At 38.0% G+C, this 23,172-nt stretch overlaps 1 protein-coding gene across 2 annotated transcripts in view; it reads right to left on the reverse strand.

Moving 5' to 3' along the window:
• Nucleotides 1-21,552, reverse strand: part of LOC117289410 (probable phospholipid-transporting ATPase IIB) — a 50,208-nt gene extending 28,656 nt beyond the window's left edge. The window contains exons 1-7 of one of the 2 annotated variants that reach the window (XM_033770524.1): nt 21,464-21,552; nt 19,807-19,962; nt 17,704-17,854; nt 10,352-10,465; nt 6,496-6,663; nt 3,833-3,884; nt 1,143-1,237 (exon numbers count right to left, since the gene is read on the reverse strand). In XM_033770524.1, the coding sequence (XP_033626415.1) occupies nt 1,143-1,237; nt 3,833-3,884; nt 6,496-6,663; nt 10,352-10,465; nt 17,704-17,854; nt 19,807-19,962; nt 21,464-21,546 (819 nt within the window). In that variant the 5' untranslated portion in view covers nt 21,547-21,552. Of the gene's footprint in view, nt 1-1,142; nt 1,238-3,832; nt 3,885-6,495; nt 6,664-10,351; nt 10,466-11,831; nt 11,840-17,703; nt 17,855-19,806; nt 19,963-21,463 lie in introns of those variants that run through there. The other variant, XM_033770525.1, reaches the window with a different exon arrangement.
• Between the last annotated feature and the right edge of the window lie 1,620 nt (nt 21,553-23,172).

Here is a 23,172-nt window from a genome sequence, read left to right on the forward strand (position 1 = left end):
AATGTTGCTAGTAACTTGAGCCTAGTTTGTATTTACCTCTTCTCTGCCCAGCCCTGGCAGCTACTCACAACTAGTCTTAGTTTCCAGTCTGTCTCTTCATCTAACTGGTCTCTAAGGTATTAAATGTTGCTAGTAACTTGAGCCTAGTTTGTATTTACCTCTTCTCTGCCCAGCCCTGGCAGCTACTCACAGCTAGTCTTAGTTTCCAGTCTGTCTCTTCATCTAACTGGTCTCTAAGGTATTAAATGTTCATAGTAAACTTGAGCCTAGTTTGTATTTACCTCTTCTCTGCCCAGCCCTGGCAGCTACTCACAGCTAGTCTTAGTTTCCAGTCTGTCTCTTCATCTAACTGGTCTCTAAGGTATTAAATGTTCCTAGTAACTTGAGCGTAGTTTGTATTTACCTCTTCTCTGCCCAGCCCTGGCAGCTACTCACAGCTAGTCTTAGTTTCCAGTCTGTCTCTTCATCTAACTGGTCTCTAAGGTATTAAATGTTCCTAGTAACTTGAGCGTAGTTTGTATTTACCTCTTCTCTGCCCAGTCTTTGGCATCTAGTCACAGCTAGTCTTGGTTTCCAGTCTGTCTCTCCATCTAACTGGTCTCTAAGGTATTAAATGTTCCTAGTAACTTGAGCCTAGTTTGTATTTACCTCTTCTCTGCCCAGTCTTTGGCAGCTACTCACAGCTAGTCTTGGTTTCCAGTCTGTCTCTCCATCTAACTGGTCTCTAAGGTATTAAATGTTCCTAGTAACTTGAGCGTAGTTTGTATTTACCTCTTCTCTGCCCAGTCTTTGGCATCTAGTCACAGCTAGTCTTGGTTTCCAGTCTGTCTCTCCATCTAACTGGTCTCTAAGGTATTAAATGTTCCTAGTAACTTGAGCCTAGTTTGTATTTACCTCTTCTCTGCCCAGTCTTTGGCAACTCCTCACAGCTATAGTCTTAGTTTCCAGTCTGTCTCTCCATCTAACTGGTCTCTAAGGTATTAAATGTTCCTAGTAACTTGAGCCTAGTTTGTATTTACCTCTTCTCTGCCTAGTCTTTGGCAGCTACTCACAGCTAGTCTTAGTTTCCAGTCTGTCTCTCCATCTAACTGGTCTCTAAGGTATTAAATGTTCATAGTAACTTGAGCCTAGTTTGTATTTACCTCTTCTCTGCCTAGTCTTTGGCAGCTACTCACAGCTAGTCTTAGTTTCCAGTCTGTCTCTCCGTCTAACTGGTCTGTTCTGATAAAGCAAGAACCTGGCAAGACACAAAACAATCACAAAACAATCACATTATAGGAATCACATGTACATAATACCTCAGCATTTGATAACAAATTGGCAAAAATAGAATTTCCAGTGCTAAATACACATCTGTGTTAGAAATGATAAAATATTCCTTGAAATTGTGTGGCTTTTTATCACAGAAAACAGACTGCCAGTTTGTAGGAAAAAAATTGGGTTGACATGTTTGGCCGAAGGTATGTCAATGACTGAAGTTATGGTTTGTTCACTACTCACTAATTACAAACACATTTGGGTGTTTAGTGTACGGAAAGGTCTTAAAGGCAGTGGACACTATTGATAATTACTCAAAATAATTATTAGTATTAAACCTTACTTGGTAGTGAGTAATGGGGAGAGGTTGGTAGTATAAAACATTGTGAGAAACGGCTCCTTCTGAAGTGGAGTAGTTTTCGAGAAAGAAGTATTTTTCCACGAATTTGATTTCGAGACCTCAAGTTTAGAATTTGAGGTCTCAAAATCAAGCATCTGAAAGCACACAACTTCGTGTGACAAGGGTGTTTTTTCTTTCATTATTATCTTGCCGACCAATGGTGCTAAAATTTTCACAGGTTTGTTATTTTATGTGTATGTTGAGATACACCAAGTGAGAAGACTGGTCTTTGACAATTACCAATAGTGTCCACTGTCTTTAAAAGGGAAAAGGAGCAATCCCAAACTGCAAACTTTTACAGATTAGAAGGCAATGTGACCATTTAAAGTTGATGAAATGGTGAATACATATGTTGTATGATGCACTACCCTACACCCTTACCCACCCTCCTCCAATGTACTAATCCTAAATTCATTATTGCCACACTAGCAGTCATTGTAATCACTCCACATCTTACTATAATCCTGGATTTACATTCCTCTGATTTCATTTTCTAGGTATTTCGAACTCTAGCCTTCAGTGGTGTTAACATCCAGAGTTCAATGAAGCTTGTTACTGTTACGCTCTAGTGGGGGGTGGGGGGGGGGGGGGAGGTAAGTATGGAAGATTCAGAATGTCAAGCAGGGAGGGGTACATGTACATGTGTGTAGTTCATCATCCTCTAACATTTCAACAAATAAAAAACAAGTTTGTACACCAAAGGGAAACATCTCTCTTTTAAGACAGTTCAGACTACTATACGGAATCTGAAAGAAAAACTGGACAAAAATACTTTGACCCACACACACAGTTGAGTTTGACCATTGTCATTGAAGCAATCCCGCTTGGTTTTGTACACGAATGACTAGTGAGGGCCCATGAAAACAAAGACTAGTGAGGACTTATTGTCCCTATTGTAAAAATTTTCTCCGAGGGTAGGCCATATATTTATTCAGGCTGTAAATCAAGGACTTCACTTTGTTTTCCATTGAGTGGCCGTCACTTATTGAGCGACGTCCCCAATGGTTTGAACACCAAAGTAAAGCGAGTGGTCTGTCCACACTAATGGGTCCTTTTGGTTCCAAAAATTAACTTTTTGGACTGTGACTGGAAGGGTAAAGAAATACAACATTTTCCCTTGTATTTTGTTTCCTTATACAATTCTCAGCTGATAATATGAGTATATAACACATGTCTTGTTATTTAAGAAGTTACGCTGTTTTCTTAAAGACATATTGTGTATAACGAGGACAGACATTTTGTATTCGAATTGACTAGAAATTGATGACACAAATAATTAATGATTAGATATTTTACTCAAAAGTTAATTAACTTAGACCCATTTTAACATGGACAGACATATTGTGACAAATATCTTTCCATGTTACCAACCTAATATCTTCAAGATAATTCTCGATAGTTTTTTTTTTTTTTTTTTTTTTTTTTTTTTTTTCACCCACTTATAAAAAGAACTCACTCCAAATGGACAGACCCACGACGTCCTTGCTCTGTCAAAACATACATCCATTTTTTTTCCCCCACCACCGCCCACATGTTATTATGGGGTCCTTTGTAATGTAATGTAATAAAGCACCAATTGGACCTAACTGGTTTAAATGTAGATACATGTAACTGAACAAAGAACAAGAGTGGGACTTGAACCAACGACGTCCAGATTAATGCACACTACCAACTGAGCTATCTAGCCCTAATGTTGGTCTTCCTATTTTGTCAATATTGTTCGGGGGTGTCAATCACAAACCATTCAACCTGTAACTGTCCCATGGCCAGCGAGCTCAACCAATGTTAAGCCAAATAAAATAAAAATACCAGTTGATCGTCTGGATTTTACAAAAACAGATGAGGATGAGGGCCTTTTTATTTATAAAAAAAAAAAAAAAAAATCCAAGATGGCCGCTTAGTATTTCAAATCAAACAGGCCACACATTCTTCAGTTTTGAAACACCACAAACTTATTTTTTTATATCTATTTGTTGCATGAGGACCCGTGTTACAGGGTCGGATTATGTCATGATACAACCTGTTACGAGCCTTTATAACGTATTCAGTTTACTTTGAGTAAGGAACTCTTTTACAATTTACATAGAATCAACTTGTGGAAGGCTCTCCTGAAAGACCTTCCGATGTGTATGCGTCTTAACGTGTGAAGGTAATGAATAATCTAGAGTGAGTTACCATTCTTCTCCGTAGTTCTCAAGAACACCATGTCTGCTGGTACACGTTGGTCCTATATTTAAGAACAGAATACAAATACAAGATAAAAACAAGTAGGAAATACACATTCTTATAACTATGTAAAATAACTTTTAAAAGGCAAGAGCCCTTTCCTTGAAGAAAGAATATCTTCATTTTTGAATGTGAGAAAGACTACCGTGTGTTGGAAACTCTTTTTGGGAACTGAGGCCAAAAGTAAGGTAAAGTAGACCTGAGTAGCATGAAATATGGGAACTATATATCAATCTGATCTCATAACCATTGTTACAGTTTATGTACAAATACCTTTTCATTGAAACTTTTTAAGTTTTCGTTTTGTGTGTTTCTTGTTTCCTGACTCACTGACTCACTGACTGGTTTAATTAATGTACTTGTTTAAACCTGAATTTAGTGTCCTCCTTCCTAAATGATTCAAAGCAACTGAGACAATGCTCATTTGTTTTGGGTGCAAATTGTTAATATTCCTATAATTCTATATTGAGAAATAACAACAATTCAAAAGAAAAATGTTCTAGAAGAAAATGCAAAATATGAATTTTGGTTTGCTTTAGGAATATGGGAAGCACTGATAAATGTCAATTCAGGGCATGCAATGATTTATAATGACCTTGTGGCTGAGTGGCAGTAGTTTAAATCTTGTGGCCGCTATAGTCATTTTTGTACACTAGTTTGTTTAGTCACTTGCTGTCTCTATACACCAGGTTCAGCAGGTTCTTTATATTTTATACTTCTTTAGTACCCTCAAGTAATTAATTTTAACAACTTTCATAAGCAGTTTGCAACAGCTCATTTTTTGATCAACTTTCATTTAATTTAAATCATCAATAAAACAAAGTGTGAAAATTCCAATGATTGAAAATCTCAATATTGTCTGGCCACATCCGGTTCGATTTATATGTTGTGGGTGGGCTATAATAAGTTGCTCTGGACCATTAAAACACCTTCACTGAAGAAGAAGACAGCCAATGACCTTAGCTCTGCCACCAGTAGGGAAACCTGTTGTTTGCAGGTGGTAAACATTATCCTCCAAACTAAACAACAAACACTCGTCTTTGTGTGGGGCCAAATGTACAGAAGAATAGAAGATTATGCCAAGAATGTGACAGGTGAAGAATAGCTCTTATTTGATTGGTCAACATCTGGTAAAAGAATGGAATGTCCCCGTCCAATGCTAGGATAAAGCCCCTTCAAAGTTTAAGCAAGACATCTACACCTGTGTTTAAACTTTTGATATTCAAGGAAGAGCCTTGGGTGTTTGATTTTCACAAAAGTCAATTATTAGAAGGGCAAAGAAATAGTTGATCTATTGTTGTAGATCCATTAGCATCCATGATGCATATTCCAGCAGTACTAATTGGACTACAGGGAAACCCTGAGATAGTTTACATAACCGGACACATTTCACTTCAAGCTTGTTTTATCTCACCAAGACAAAGTCAGGGCAGCAAAGTGGTAAGTGTTTAAATATCAATACAATACAAGTCCAAACACAAACAATCAAGCTGATTGCAATACAAATGAGAAATAGAAAAACACTTGATTGTTTAAAAATCCAAATGTTTTTTGACTACAAACTTAATCAACTTCATCAATGAAATAATTGAAACTATTTTGAAGGTGTCTGAAGCAATCAATGTATAACAAACAAACTAATCACCTGTTCTGTTGGGACTTAGCCGAGAGTGAATGATTATTTATTTGTATAATGAATCTACTTCCTCTAGTTTGTATTGTACTAATGTAATGATAGAATTTCATCTATCAATGTCCAATTCACAGAAAACTTGTGTGGATTTATCTACTTTAAGACAGACCTAATAAAACCGCATTGATTTCTAGCAGAGTCTGGACCCCAGTTAGCCCATCCATTATCATTGACATTCTTTAGTTGTTGTGGTGAGCACTGATTTGTGAAATTGCTTCTTTGCCTGTGTTATGCTCCCTTTGAAAATGTCCAGTTGACAATAAGCTTAACATAACTAGCAGTGTGTGGGAGAAATGCCCACTAAATCCCCTTGATTGGTCAACAGCTTCCACACTGACGCAATCATAGTTCATTGACCATACGGTCAACCACCTACTGCTATGCACAGAGGCTCAACATCCATCACTTCAAATGATAACTTTAATAACTAAACTCCTAAATAAACTATGGTGAAGTAAATCTATAATATTCAGTTTCAAATAAGTATTGTAACATTGGTAACATTTACAGCTTGCATCCAAGTTTTTTGGAAAGTAATGGTTGTACTCAAGCTGGACCCCAAACTAAAATTCTTTAGTGTGTGTGTGTGTTTTAATTTGACCTGGTTGAATTAGTTTGTTGATGTTGTTTTACTTCTGATCAGCAAACATCTAACTTTTCATAGAGTTCTCAACCTACGATAACTATATGATTACACTGCAGGAAACTGTACTAACCAGTTACCCTCAGCAAATTCAACTCTAAAAGTTTACAGAGGCTTTAACTTTTACAAACCGAGTTCTAACAAATGATGTCCAAACCCTGTAAAAAGTTAAGGCCTACTAGAAGACCGCAACATTTCCATTCCATTTAAAACAAAATCAAACAACAACATGAAAAGACAAGCAGAAATCTCTCTCCTATATGAGACAAAACCTACCTTTTCAACAACAATCAGGTCGGATACCTGAATGTCCGAACTGGGTACTTTGACAAGCCCGGCCCTTGTTAGTTTTAAGAACTGCTGGCCATTGACCTCATAATCTCTACGGAAACGTCTCAAGTCATCAAGGGCTTCTCTACACATGGTCACAAAAATAACAAAACCCTGCAAAGAAATATACATCAAGGGAATGGCATTAGAAAAATCATTATTATTTTTGAGAATATATTGTTCTAAATATGTTGGGTTGATCAGCAATGACTTTTAGATTTTTAACAGAAGAAAAGGTTACCATTTGTCAACTGAAGTTGACACTCCCTGTTTTGAGTACAACCCTTGCCTTCTTCTGCCTATAGAGGGCCTGCTCAGACGCCATAGTTCAGTGATTGTAACATCAAACCAAAGTTCCAGGAGCCCCATAACAGGAAATGTGAAGCATGTAAATATGCGTGGAATTTGTTTTTCCTTTACCCTTGAACTTGACCATGCCAAGTTCGAGCAAAACAAACAAAAGGGACTGAGGTTTCCTTTTTGAATTCTCCCGAGAAACTACACTAACATTGAAGTGACAGGTGTGTAAGGAATTGAGGCACAGCAAAGATTTGACAGCTTTTCTCATCAAAATTTTGTTGTCGTTCTATTCATTGACCTTAACCACATTTCTACCAAAACCTCTGTTCAGATCCTTAAAAAAAGAAAAGAAGATATAAAAATCTCTCCCTTTTCAGTTTTGTGGTTTTCTTTTTAGTGCGTGCAACAGATTATCTGGGGATTTGGCAGGGATGTACTTCAGGGATTAAAAGATTAACCCCTCTAAACTCCTAGCATGGGGGAGAGTTTTACTTGACCAGAAACCACCTACCTCATTACAATCTTCATTGATTTTTAAAACGGATTCTAAATCAACGATGTTATAGTAAAAAGGGTTCAACTTAAAGGAACATTACAGAATTGGTTTTTGCTAACAAAACAGTTGATGGCAGTGTAAGCACTTTATGTAATCCACCATATACATAAACTGACAAACCTGTAGAAGTTTGAAATAGATCGGCCATCTGGGTCACGAGGAATAGTGAAAAAACGATTACAAATTTTGCATTGCATCGATGCCAAAATAAAAATGAATAAAACGCTCGCTGAGCGATAAACTGCAAACGCGAAGTTAGATTATTTATTTCTCATCAAATATGACATTTCAGACAGAAATATTTCAAGGGATATTTTTAACTATCATCATCATTAGACCGTGTAAGTTTTATGTTAATCTGCGATCTTCACGATTTTTGTTTCTTACCAATTCTGTAACGTTCCTTTAAACATTGAACTAATATAAAGTGCTGGCAAAACACTGGCACAGAAAAGGGTTTACTTTATCTCTGTTTATCATCCAACAAATCAAAGATTCAGTTAAAGAATCTGTTTAGTTTGTGCCGATCTCTGGTCAACAAATATTAAGAGCAATGCCTCTCAAGCATTCTTGACAAGAATCCAGAACAAATACACAAAAGGCTAAATAAAAACATAACTCGCTAGGTGTGCATTACCAGTTTTCATGGTTTTGTTGTATCTTACAATAATAGGGACTTGTATATCTGTCATTAACAGTACACATAAATACATCTACAAAACGAAGCACTACAAACAATACACCCACAGCAATAATGAAATACTATTGTATTAAAGCAAAACAAGACAAAGGAACCCATTGAGAGGAATGTCAAGAATGTATGAAACTATAAATTATTGCACAGTTGTTGAGACTTGCTTGGGTTTTTTTCGGGTGCTGATGGGGGCAAAAGTCACAGCTGTTGGTAGCTGACAATGGATCGGTATTCTTTAATACAGAATGATACATTGCCAAGGTGACTAGATGGAAACAAAGCAGAGAGCAATCTACTCTAGATACCTCACTTGATTTATTGTACTTCAGATACATTAATCATATGCTAAAACACATCATACACCTGTTAATGTGAACATGAAGTCTTTATTGACTTGTTAAGGTACATGTACATACAACAAATACTTCTCTCTGCTCGCCCCTTCCGGTGTCTAAGCACTACGCTTTGCTACGTCTTTCTCTAGATTGACTGCTATGTATCTAGCGTTTACTGACATGTACTTACTACATGTAGGAACTGTCTATCTAGTTTAACATTTAAGAATATAAAGACATCTGGAATGAGTATCTGATTTTCTTTGAGTTCCTCAAATTTGAAGAGAAGTGTACATGTACACCATCAATGGCATAACGCGTAGCCATATACAAAAGTATAAATCCATCATGTTTTGATAATCTTTAATTTACAGCCGTGTTCGCATTGGACTAGTTTAACAGAGACATTGGTTAACATTCCATAAGGGGAACTACCAGTGTTCGCACTTGAAACAATGACATGGGTAAACTAACACGATCAGTAAAACATGTACTGACTAACTTAAGACAAACAAAAGAGGCAGTATCGCAGCAACCTTCGACCGGGTTCATGACAGGGAGAATGTAATAAGTGCAACTGAGCTTCAATTCGTGTAAACAATGCATACGTACGACGTGCCATCACACGATCATACAGTGGCCCAGCACTAGATTGGGGGACTGGATGTTGCTTTTTACCGGGACGGCTTCTACCCTGATTGCGTTCGCATTGGACTTTTCGGCTCGGTCAAACTAAGCTGGTCAATTTAACCCGGCACTCATAGGTCAGATAAGTTACCTGGGAGGGAAACTTCCTGGGCTGTTCGCATTGGACTTATAATGGGTAAAAAAACGTGTTCGCATTGGGCTAACGTTTTACCGAGACAGTGGTTAACATTCCAAAAAGGGAAACTTACCAGCGTTCGTACTTGGATTAATGACGTGGGTAAACTAACCAACACGATCGGTAAAACACGTACGGACTAACTTAAGACAAACAAAAGAGGGCGTTATCGCAGTGACCTTTGACCGGGGTGCATAAAGGCAAGAGTGCAATGAGTGCAACTGAGCTTCCACCCGGTTGATGATACATCGTACTCATGGCGCAGCGGGTAGATCGGGGGACCGGATGTGGCTTTTTACCAGGACGGCTTTTACCCTGATCGCGTTTGCATTGGACTTTTCCGCTCGGGCACTCGTGGGTCAGTTAAACTACCCATTTGGGTCGGGTAAGTTACCTGGGAGGAAAACTTCCTAGGCTGTTCGCATTGGACTTAAAATGGGTAAGTTACCCATTTGTTCGGTTAGTTTACCTAAAATGAAGTCCAATGCGAACAGGGCTCAAGACATTATTTTAATAGGAACTATCTTAAACAGCCAATAAAGGATGACTTCAAATATATAGATATTACAGTTTTGGGTTTTTCTCCAGAACGCTCCAAGCCAAATTTCTGAAAAACCCACGCGACAAAGGAATCGTGACGTCAGTGGCGGCTATTTGATGTGGAAAATAGCGCCCTCAGTTTGCCAAAGCTGGAGAACTGTGTTCAAACTCAATTACGGGCAAATCGTCACTGGCGTCAAGGGGTCATTAATAGATAAGCCGTTTTTGACTCTCGGCTGAAAAAGCCGCGCGGCCCGGTGCATTTTTTACTCAAGTTATTTATTACTAAATGCAAATTTTGAGAGTAAAATGGTTATTAACCAGTTTCTATGATGTCTATTTGGCCAAAAAAAGGTAACAGTTGAAATATTGAGATCATCCTTTATTGGCTGTTTAACATTGGTGGACATAACGTTGAAATGCATGCAAAGATTATGCTCTTGGAAAATGATTGGGTAAATAACAAAGTTAAAAATTGTTGATTTCATTTATTTGTTTATTTGTTGTAGACCGATCATTCCCTAACAATAACTGTTTATCTGTTTCTAACTTACCAGAGGAGCCCAGTATGTATACAGGTAGCCAATACGCAATGAAGGAATGAACTGTGATATAGCCATCACAAGAAAGTACAGATTGAGGAAAAGCCGGAACTGGTAGTACAACACCTAAACAAATGTAAGACAAATATCAATATTTTATTTCTTCTTTATTTCATTTATATTCTGAATAATTGAAAACACATGTGCCTTCTGTCTTCGAAGAAGCAAACACATTTTTAAAGTAAGCTAATCCTGCATGATAAGAGTGTTAATTAACCTGCAACTAACAAAAGTCTCGCTGCAAACACAAAACCAAATGAAAATACTTCAAAACACCTGGCGGATTTGACATTCTTCATTCAAACTTTAAAGTGAGTCACCCATTCCTAGAATATGTTTGAAATCTCAAAGGAGCTATAATGAGTCCCAAGCATGTGGAGTAGTGGTTTGATCAACGTGGGAGTTTGACTTCTCAAAGTTGTTTGTCATCGCTACTAATTTCTCCAGATTGTTTGAAGGTGTTGAAAGACCAGGGATATACCGAGCATTGTTTAAAATGTTGAAATGATTGCATTAAGATGGGTGGTCTGCTTAGAAACTGTGGTAATATCTAGAGGCTAATTACACGCCCCATGCATCCCCACATAACCAATCCAACTATACACACTCAAGGATCTCTTCTTGCTCTATGGTGCAACCTTCTGCAACACATACCGGGTACGCAGAATGTACCATCAGCTCAGAGCCAAAATCCTACTGGGAATGTAAGAAAAAGCTGACTACTGTGTTTTTAGCACAGCTATTGGTTTCGTGTAGAGTAGGGAATTTGATTCACAACATTTAACCAAGCTAGAAACATCAAGTTTTAAATTGGTCGACAGCTAAGCAGTGGGGTTTACTCTTAAAACCACTATCAATAAACCAGTAGCATCCTGCATAATGAATGCATTGCATAGGCCCAATCAGCACAGTAGTCATAAAAACTAACTGAAGTTCCACTTCATTTAACAATGTAGTATTCTGAAATTCAAGCTGTTTGAGTCATTTTGAAAGTTGCACTAAAATGAACCCTTCAGAAACAACTCCACAAAAAAAGGGGAAAAAAAACTGTTTTGCTTTTCTGCCGAGTGTTTTAAACTTCTCAAAGTGTATTTCTTCTCTCAAATAATGAAACCCTGCCAAAGTTACCCAATCTGGCAAATTTAAAAAGGGTAAATTGCCCTCAAGTGCCAAAGTTACAAAAGGGTTCCAAAGCTACCGATGGTGTCAAAGTTACCCAGGGTGGCAAAGTTACCCAGCATGCTCAAGTTTACACAGGGTGGCAAAGTTACCCAGGGTGCCATACATGTAGTTACCCGGTGTTATAAAATTACCAAGGGTGCCAAAGTTACCCAAGGTTCCAAAGTTACCCCTTTTTACGAAACTTAAAGATTGTTTTGAGCACTGCTGTGCTGATAAACATCTACAGTTAGGTTCTGATTTAACAACCAACCAGGTAAATCATGGTGGACAGGTTGCAATAAGCGCATTTGTGGCAGATAATGCTGACCAATCATTACTGAGGGTTGTCGTAATAGGCTTGCTGGAGAAATGTAAATAATCTGGCAGGAAGCAAAGGGTATTTTTAGCACACCACCATCTGACATTCAGCTGGTCATCTGGATGTTGGTGTCTAACCATAGAGAGCAAAGGATATGGTCTAAATACTAGCTCCTTGGTGAAACTGGGCAAGCGATGTACAGTATTTGTCCATGTCCTATTTAGAAAGCCATGACTGCTACTACACTACTCAGATCACTGAGGCTGGATTGGTGTAAAAGGTCACTGTACTTCTTTCTTGCAAGTATTACTTAGGTTATGTCAAAGTGATGTTATGACATATGGCATTAAGTGCTAAGTAATACTGTAAGCATGGTTTGATACTATGCCAATCAATGTCACCTTTAGCCACAGGGGAAGCTGTACCTGTTGTTCTCTGACAGGTGGGCTGGCATTGTTTGACTTGACAGGAGTATTGTTACAATCAAGCCGCCCATGACCTAAGTCTGTTCAACACAAGACACCTTGTGAACAGTACACACAGTTGGTATAAAATGGTGGCCATGCTATGGGCCAAAGAGGGCCATCTTTGGGCAAACAGGAAGCTATTGCTGGATTAGGAACAAGTGCTATTGTAATTCTGATGGGATTTGGGAGGTTCTAATGCCTTGATCAAATAATCCCATTAAGAGCAGTGCTGTGAAGCATGTTGTGGTTATTGGGGCTGTCAGTGTGTGTGTGTGTGAACATGGCGGGGAGTAGTGGTATAAAGATGTCAACAAAACTCATCAACTACCATGCTGCTCAATATTGCAACATGTAGGAACCGACACTCAGTAATTTTGAGAAGTATCTCAAGTCTCAAATATCTAGATAATATTTTAATTGAAGCAAATGGAAATCTTATTTAATACACTTGTAAAGGCACTGGACACTATTGGTAATTACTCAAAATAGTTATTAGCATAAAAACCATACTTGGTTACGAGTAATGGGTAGCTGTTGATCGCATAAAACATTGTGAGAAACGGCTCCCTCTGAAGTAGCGTAGTTTTCGAGAAAGAAGTAATTTTCCAGAATTTGAGGTCTCGAAATCAAGCACCTGAAAGCACACCTTCGTGTGACAATGATGTTTTGTTTTTTTCATAGTTATCTGGCAGCCAATTGAGCTCAAATTTGCACAGGTTTGTTATTTTATGCATATATGTTGAGATACACCAAGTGAGAAGAATGATCTTTTGACAATTACCAATAGTGTCCAGTGTCTTTGAAGATTCTTCAAACCAGAAAGGAAGAAGATGCATTCAAAAAGCCTTGCAGAAACAGATTGATAACTGCTGCAAAACACCTTGTCTCAAGTGTGCCTGGTAGAGATAGTGTAAAGATCTCAGCATCCATGCAGCCAAACACTCAACATTCAGGCTTCAATTTTAAACGCCAGTGGACACTATTGGTAATTGTCAAAGACCAAGCTTCTCACTTGCTGTATCTCACTTGCTGTATCAAAACACCCTCGTCACACGAAGTTGTAGACTGTGCTTTCAGATGCTTGATTTCGAGACCTCAAATTCTAAACTTGAGGTCTCGAAATCAAGTTTGTGGAAAATTACTTCTTTCTCGAAAACTACTTTACTTCAGAGGGAGCCGTTTCTCACAATGTTGAATACTACCAACCTCTCCCAATTTCTCGTTACCAAGTAAGGTTTTGTGCTAGTCATTATTTATAGTAATTACCAATAGTGTCCACTGCCTTTAATTCACTTGGTTTCTTTACTAACTCAAGATTATGTGCCTATGGTATAGAGGGCTAGTTTGCATGAAGTGGTGTGGCTTATAGTGGAACTTCATCACACTTCAAAAAACCATGACAATTTAGTGCTCATTTCATGCAATACGAGAAGACAACGTTATACAATCTGTTGTTTTTTTCATTGACCATAAAAAGTCACTATGTAGATCATCCATCCATCCATCCATATCTAGTGCATGCAATTAATTTTGTTTTAAGGTACCAGCCTGGTATTATGAAAATGAGATGAGCAAAATGAGATTGCCTGCTGTGTGGAACCATTGATGCATACCAAGGCTTCATGTCATGTACAATATACAGGTTGTGTTCTGTTGGGGTTGTACATTGAATAATATTGTGACAATTAAGCTTGGGCGATATCGATTTATTTTATTCACGATATATCGTCGACAATATATCGCGATATTCGATATAATCGCGATTAAGTAAATTTGACATCATCAGTCTTCAAATTCCCAGTGAAAGTTGTAGAAGAGACAGTCATACATGTAGCACAAGAGAGGTGTTCTAATGACCTAACTCCAAACCTATGGGGTACAAGATGTCTCAGCTAGGAAATACATCGCAATATTGCGATACTTAATTGATATTGCGATATATCGCGGTAAATCGCGATATAAAACCAAATCGATCCGATATCGAAATCGTTTCCAAATTAGTATCGCGATATTCGATAATATTGTGGTATCGCCCAAGCTTAGTGACAATGTGAATGTATGTGAATGTAGATATATTGAGTTTTAGAATCCACCATTGCACAAAATAATACTGCAATCTTCACTTAGATCATGATACTTATCATTGTTCATTTATTTATTTATAAAAAAATACAAACAATAAAAATACAAAAACACATGATTGGAAACTTATACTGGCACGCATGGTTTCCAAATTTACATCAATAGGAAAAACAACACAAACGTAATATTTTAAAGAAGCATTATCCAATTAAAGGGAATGAATACTTTTTGGTAATCACTCTTCAAATTAATGGCAATGACAACTGTTGGTTAAAGCTAGCAGCAGCTTCCGATAAGCATTGAGAAACATTTCATTATGACGTTCATGTAATGCGGTCCGTTGTATGTGTGATCGGTTTAATGCCCAAACATTTGAATCTGAGATTGTTTGTTCCTATTTAATGTCCCGCGTGGACACAATCAGCTCACTACGGATTTTCAGAGATATTTCAAAAAAAACGTGATAAATATTTATTTTATTATGGTAGGTTTGTACAGGATTTAACAAATTGAACGGCACCAAAAACCATACTTTGCCTATGAATGCATATGAATGAATGCATAGCCACCATGGAGCATCTGAGGTGATGATCCATGCATAAACATGTAATCAATAACTACACACCTGTATGCAAGGTCCACACACTACACATTTAGTGCATTATTGTAGTTATCAATCAACAGGTGATCAAACAAAACACCAAGTATGTCCACATCAGAAGTAGCTTCAATTTCGTTGGTTGGTAGTACCATGGAGGAACAAATTCTCCATGGTTGTACATGTGTACATGTAGTTGTAAAAAAAAAACTACAGAGATGGATGGTTCTGCGATGGTTTAATGATAAATTTAACATCACTGCGCTTGCATCTGCTTTGAGGAAAAAAGCAAAAAAGTTTTGTTTTGTTTTTTAGTGGGCTTCTTTAGGTTTTTTATTGCTGGTAGGGCTTAGGCCAAGTAAAAAAAGATACCAGTTGATCGTCCCCACCCGCATCCTTTTTTGGGGCCGCATGTTTTTTTTACCATATTCAGCCCTGATACTTCACGACGGCAACGACGGCAATTGCCGTCGTTGCCCCTACTGATTGCCGCAATGCCCTTCAAAAAAACAATTTTTCACGGCAATGATTGCCGTGCCCTTTTTTCATCATTGCCGCCGTGCCCTTCCTCCCGAAAAAAAATTATATTCAACGTTACCCAAGTTCGAAAATAAGCCAAAAAGTCCCGCTGTCTGTGTAAATTTTTACGCAAAGAAATAGACCCCAATTTCACGCATGTAAGGCACAACAGCAGATTTCAGGCCCGTTAGTCGTTGTTCTTTGCGTGCGACAAAAAAATACTTGAAACATCGAACGCTAGAGGGCGTTTCGGAACAAAGCGATAGCGTGAGATTAAAAAATTATGTTTCATAATACAATATTAGTGTATGCCTACCAGCAAAACTGTTTTAGTGTTATCCGACCTTTAGTGTTAGTGTTAACACAGGTCCTCATGTTATAGGTATAAAATAAGTTTGCGGTTGATTCAAACTGAAGAATTGGTGCCTGTTTGATTTGAAATACTAAGCGGCCATAAGGCCCTCATCCTCCTCTTTTTTTGAAAAATGCGGACGATCAACTGGTATTTCATTTTTATATGGTCTTACATCAATGTCTGAAGATTTTAAAGATATTTTTTTAGGCACAGCGACTTACACCGTACATGGCATTTTAGTTTTAACAACTAGCATAAAATATGATTGGTTGTTAGCTTATTGAGTCATCCGCATTTGGTGGGCATTGCCAAGTATCTACATATTAGATGCATGGATAAATATTAAGCTTGGGCGATATCAAATTATTTATTAACGATATATCGCCGATAATATATCGCGATATTAGATATAATCGCGATTAATGAAATTTGACATCATCAGTCTTCAAACTCCCAGTGAAAGTTGTAGAGAGACAATCATACCATAAGAGAGGTGTTCCAATGACCTATTCTTCTGGTTTTACTCCAAACCTATGGGGTGCAAGATGTCTCAGCTAGGAAATACATCGCGATATTGCGATACTAAAACGATATCGCGATATATCGCGATATATCGCGATATTTCGATTAAAACCAAATCGAACCGATATCGAAATCCTTTCCAAATTAAAATATCACGATATTTGATAATATCGTGATATCGCCCAAGCTTAATAAATATGTAACAATTGGCGAGCACAACAAATCAGGAAGCCATTTTATGTACATGTATACCATGTTAACACTGCTTCGTGATTCAAAGGGTGCTCAGAACTTCAACAGGGGGGCTCAGGAATACAGGTGCAAAACTTGCATTTGAGAGAACACATTATTTAGAACAAAGGTACATGTACCTTGAATAGACCACCAAATTGAGATTCCGATATTTGTGACCTTGACATAAAATTTCATGAAGGTTTGAATTGGGATAACCTTGGAACTTCAAAATTAACCCCCACAGGAAAACAAACGACAACAAGGCATACAATAAACACGCCCAAAGGAGCAATGTTAACATCACTAGGGGCTGTTCCATTGTTAACTCTGTGGATTATGTTCTCAAGCCATAATAAAGTTTAATAACAAACAAAACTGTACAATAAAAAGTGACTTCAAGAAAACATGATACTTGCCCAGCAACATATTCCATTTTCCATAAGGAAAAATCATTCAACCCAGATTGAATGTGTGCAGTTACACGTAAACGGGCAACAATTCTCCAGGGATGAGATTGGAAAAAAAAACAAAAGTCAGCAGAAAATACATAATGTATTTTCCTTTCCATCGTCCAGTGTATCCTGCATGTACTGTGTAATTATGTAATTAGTTTTTAGCCAAAAAAGCTAAAGTTTCTGAGGCACTGTGTGGCGCTGAACCATGCTGTCTGAAGCAATAGGGCATGAACCACACATGACCCATCTTTACACAGTTTGTGTACCAAAGTACACACTTTGTGTACCAAAACGCACATGGAAACATTTAGGCCAGTTCTCACAAACAAGCACAAAGCATACAAAATTTACAAAACAATGTGATTGTATAAAGTTCACAGAGCCAGTCTTAATCACTTGACGATACCCCTCCCCCTGACCAGTCTTCGACCAGTCAGGAAATGATATAATGTGGTGAATGCTTGTAACACTGTTGCAGTTGTGCCAAAAAACATCCTAGTTGTTGGTCAACTCGGTTGAAATATTCAAGTAAATTACGTAAACGCAAAAATTTAGTCCGTCATTCAAATATTAGATATAAATAAAAACTTACAAGAGGTAGAAATGTAATGATGTTGTATTTCTGGTTGCGGATTTTGTTGGCTGGATAGTGTTCTTCTTCTGGCCCATGACGCCCGAGCCAAACATTGCGTGGTTTTAACTCCTTCTCCTTGAAGATACGTCCTTTACACGACTGACAACAACTGGAAAGAAATACAAAGATACAGTGCTGAATAACAACAAAACAATGGTAATTGAGGCAAATGAAGGATCTTTGTTCGGCTTAAAAACTTGAAGGTTTTTCAAAACTGTGTATTTGGTCTAAAAAGTCTGTGATAATTCTGCACTACTGACAGTGAAATCATCCTATTCAATGCACTGTGTAATGTCTACATACTACACCACATTGTACATGATCTTGTATGCAATCAATGTTTTTCCTGTATTATAATTATTTGGGGGGCTAATCATCCTTACTCGCAGCTAAGAGCTGAATTGCGAAGGACGCTGCTACAACGTGTTCGAGAAGCAGGCATGCAAGGGCGCATTCAGCTGCCAGCCACATCAACCCATTATGATCACGGAGCACAGCCAAGATCGAAAGTGTTTGATTTTTAGGCTCACCCAATGGTGTAGCCACAGTGTGCAATGCTGGGCAGGGCTGCCCAGAACTAACAAACTTACGCCCAGCACTCGGGGCAAAATGCAAAATATTCTGAACCAACTTTTGGAAACATTACTCTCACTTTTGTTTGCACTCTCATTCACGGACATCATGGGACATGTTTGAAAAACAGTTCCTTATAATCAATGATGTGAGTAAATGTAGGGGGCTAATAAATTTGAATCCAGTAGCAACCCCAGAACCAAGAGCAAATTAATTGCCCGAGCTACACAGTACATAGTACCATAATTATACCAACAGATCAATTTTAGTAGTGGGCTCTAAAATCCATTTTAGTCTGCCAAAGGCGAGCGGTTTAACAAAGATTGTTTTTATATGGAGCTATCATTACTGAAGTGCAATATGGGGGACTCTGTGCATTTTGCCCAGAGTGCTGGGTGGGATTTGTTAGTTCTGGGCAGGCCCGCCCAGCATCGCACACCAAGGCTACACCATTAGGTGTGCCTGACGACAATTAGTACCAGTGCATAGTGCAAAAATCTTTGTGGTGAACACCCCCTTACAAAGTAAGGAGTTGTTACACAAAATACTAACCAATGGGTTTTGCTTTACAGTTCCTTGCATGACTAGTGAACCCAATGTACTCTGCAATAGTTTTCACTTGTCTACAAGACTTTTTCAATCAAGTCTCTTTCAACCAACCTTCTTCTTGTTCACACTACTAACATGTTAAAGGGAGTGGACACTATTGGTAATTACTCAAAATAATTATTAGCATAAAACCTTACTTGGTAGCGAGTAATGGGGAGAGGTTGATAGTGTAAAACATTGTGAGAAACTGCTCCCTCTGAAGGGGAGTAGCTTTCGAGAAAGAAGTTTTTTTTCCACGAATTTGATTTCGAGACCTCAAGTTAAGAATTTGAGGTCTCGAAATCAACCATCTAAACGCACACAACTTCGTGTGACAAGGGTGTTTTTTTCTTTCATATTTATCTCGCAACTCCGATGACCAATCAAGCTCAAATTTTCACAGGTTTGTTATTTTATGCATATGTTGAGGTACATCAAGTGAGAAGACTGGTCTGTGACATTTACCAATAGTGTCCACTGCCTTTAATGTCACTGGTACAGTTAGCTTCATTAGCAGAAAGACTTTAAACCAGCCATGCCAAAACAATTTGCAAACTAAATAATTGTTTATGTTTTTAGGAATCAAAACCAATGATCAAGTTAAATACTGAATAAAATGTACACACACAGTTAAAGCCAGTGGACACTATTGGCAATTGTCAAAGACCAGTCTCCTCACTTGCTTTCGGGACCTCAAATTCTAAACTTGAGGGCTCAAAAGCAAATTCGTGGAAAATTACTTCTTTCTCAATAACTACTCCACTTCAGAGGGAGCCGTTTCTCACAATGTTTTATACTACGAACCTCTCCCCATCACTCGTTATACCGAGTAAGGTTTTATGCTAATCATTATTTTGAGTAGTTACCAATAGTGTCCAAAGAAAATATATCTGAACTTACTTTGTACACGAGTCGTATATGCTACAGCATAGTCCACATAAGGGTCCACGCTTCTGCTTTCCTTTCTTAGTGAGGCTCTCGTTTTCACTATCCATGCCGTCCTCTGACATGATTAGTGGCACGTCGTCTAATGGGCAATCCTCCTCCGGATCTTGGCTATAAACAATGAGAAAAAAAGCAATTAATTTGAAATGTTACAAACTCCGAAATGATGAGTAGGCCTACCCAGTGGTTTTCAATCTGCCTTCCTTCCAAAACCTGGTTAAAAACCGGTATTTTAAAGGAACAACAGTACAGAACTGGTAAGAAACAAAAATCGTGAAGATCACAGATTTACATAAAACTTACACAATCTAACGAGGATGATGATAGTAGAAAACATCCCTTGAAATATCATATTTGATCAGAAATAAATAATCTAACTTTGCGTTTGGAGTTTATCGCTCACTTAGCGTTTTATTCATTGATGCAATGCAAAATTTGTAATCGGTTTTTCACTATTCTCTTGTGACCCAGATGGCTGACCGATCTCAAACTTCTACAGGTTTGTCAGTTTATGTATATAGTGGATTACATAAAGTGCTTACACTGCCAACAACTGTTTTGTTAGCAAAAACCAATTCTGTAATGTTCCTTTAATTGCATACCTTTAAGGGTAGCTACATGTAAGAGCATAAAGAGGTATGCGGACACATGTTTTAGCTGGACTATCCTGCCCGCATCAGATCCCCCCCCATTCTCTTAATGTTGTTAAGCTGCGATGAATGTGTATGTAATACAGTTTTATCCTTAGCCACACATTGGACCACATATCATTAGATATTGAGGATTTAAGGTCGTGTTCATAGAATTTGTGTCATGATTTTCAAAAGGGGTAAAAATTGAGCAAATCTGTTGACTAGCTGTCGAAATTGTACGTGTTTGACCATTTCACCCTACACAGATTGCGTATGACTCGTAACCCTCCGGCTCCGCCGCCGTCGGTTACGTTATCGCAACTAACTAAACATACCATGGAGGTGGAAACATACAGAGCTCAAGCACTTGGAAACGGATAAGTTTTACACTTACAGAGTTTCTTACTTTATTACGCCTTTTAACCAAAAAGATATTTATGAATGGGAATCAAAGTGTGTTGAATCGTTTTCAACTAGTGGTTTAAACCCGCCGAGGCCTGGTTCTTGATAATTTACCTTGACTTTGTCTCGGTAAGAACCAGGCCTCGTTGGGGTTATTTTAAACCACGACACCTAGTTGAAAACCTCTTCACCACACATTGATTCCCTGATTTATATTATTTATACTCAACATATGATTGAATTATTCCTTTTTAAAAAATGAGTAAAAAAGTGTCCGCAGGCAAGATATGGAACACGTTTTCCAATTGAAGCCTGATTTACAAGCAACAGTGTATCAGTACATAACAGAGTCTGAAAAATAAAACAAACACTAGGCCCCTACACTGTCTACACACCCGTCCGTATCCGTACACATCATTTCACAATAATTATACAATAACAACACTGATTTTGTCAGGAGTGGTTATCGTTCACATTTAAAAATTGTATTCAAATAATGATCCAGTCAACAATTACAAAGTAAAAATTGTCAAGTATTCTTCTCCTAAAGATCATGAAGCGTTTGAGAGAAATCCTACCTGTTTAATTCCGTATATCGTGTGTTAGTTCTTCGAGAAAGTGCAGTATTTGTTACAATTCTCAGGGAGTAATTATCCTCCATAGTACATTGTTAACTTCCGGTTAAACGTGGAATTGTGGGACTCACTATATCATTCAACTCTGACACACTTGGAATAAATCATCATCACGCGACATTGACGTGTCGCCCTCTCTTGATACCTTTGTGCCATGCCCTACAAACTAAAGAGCACGGTGAGTGATTGAAAGTGTTGAATCCAGCATTTCATATTTTAAAATACTCAGTCAACAATTTAAGTGTTTAACGTTTAAAAAGCTGATCCAACAATTCACAGGAATATTTTTAACCTTTTGTGCGTTGAATAAAAAATTTAAAATGTTAGATTTAACAAACAAAACGCTGGATCCAACACTTTCAGAGTGTAGTCACTCACCGAACTCATGCAAGTGTTGGATTCAACTCTTTAGTTTTTAGAGTCATGTAGTTTGGCAAAAGAGGCTTCGGACGGAAACACTAACATGATTATATATACGCTATGTTGATTTCAAAATAATAAAAACCGAGGTTTTACCTTAGTATGCCGCATCTAGTGTAGAAATTGATGAAATAATAATACGCGGTAAACCGCTATTTTTTTATAGAGGACCACAATGGAAATAAGCTTTTTCTATTTGTTGTTTTGCAATCACCAACACTTCTTCAGATGTTGTCTGTTATGATCAGTGATTAATGAGACAAGGAAGTATCTAAGAAAAAAAAGGGGAAAAATCGGGGGAAAATCGGTGTAATTATTCTCAGCAGAGAGTAGGCGTGATATAGGCTGGATGTTGATTAGTGTGCACGAGAAGTTTGCATTGTTTTTGTGACTGAGTCTGTAAACGATAGCGTGATCATTGTCAGAAAGGGCACACTTCGCTCTTAAAAGGTTTGTGAACCAAAATAATTATATTAATTATATTTCATAAACAAATTCTCCTCATTAACGAGGAATCCATAGGCCTTGCTCCAAAAACTTCACTAATATTGGCCTCGTAACCGGCCACAAGTCAACTCTGCCACCGATGTAAATGCCTCCGATCCCCCGACACTAGGCACAGACTGTGATTCACCCATCCACGAGACACACTGATCAAACAGATACGATCATAAAACAATTATTGCTGATAACGAACGACCATCGTCACGTGAAAAAAGTACCCTGAAATTATGAGTGGTTGATATTAGCATAATTAATAGTCCAAGTTGGTCCGAATGTGTTCTGCTCACACACCGAGCAAGTCCCAGTGAACGTCACTGTGGTTTCCTGCTGAGAATGGCCCTTCCAAAATAGGAGTGGGTACGATATTCAAGATTAGGGGGTTCCCTTTCTTACGATACACCCCACATAGCGAAGAAAAGTAAACTATGAAAAAGAGACACCTTTGTACTATATAAGACAATGCTTTTAGTCTGTAACCCAATCATAATGAAGGAGTGCATTTCCTGTCTGCAGTGCTGCGGTTGGCTCGTTCCCAGACCACCAGCTCGGTAATTCATTGTAAAGCTGCCCAAATTATTTAACACCGACTCCCCCACCTCCCCCAATAACAATATATATATAATTGATAGATTTAAAGACACTAAACACTTTTGGTAATAATACTACAATATTATTGTCAGAGACCAGTCTTCTCACTTGGTGTATCTCAACATATGCAGGAAGTAAAC

Source organism: Asterias rubens, chromosome 4 (assembly GCF_902459465.1).
Source record: "Asterias rubens chromosome 4, eAstRub1.3, whole genome shotgun sequence".
Taxonomy (NCBI): domain Eukaryota; kingdom Metazoa; phylum Echinodermata; class Asteroidea; order Forcipulatida; family Asteriidae; genus Asterias; species Asterias rubens.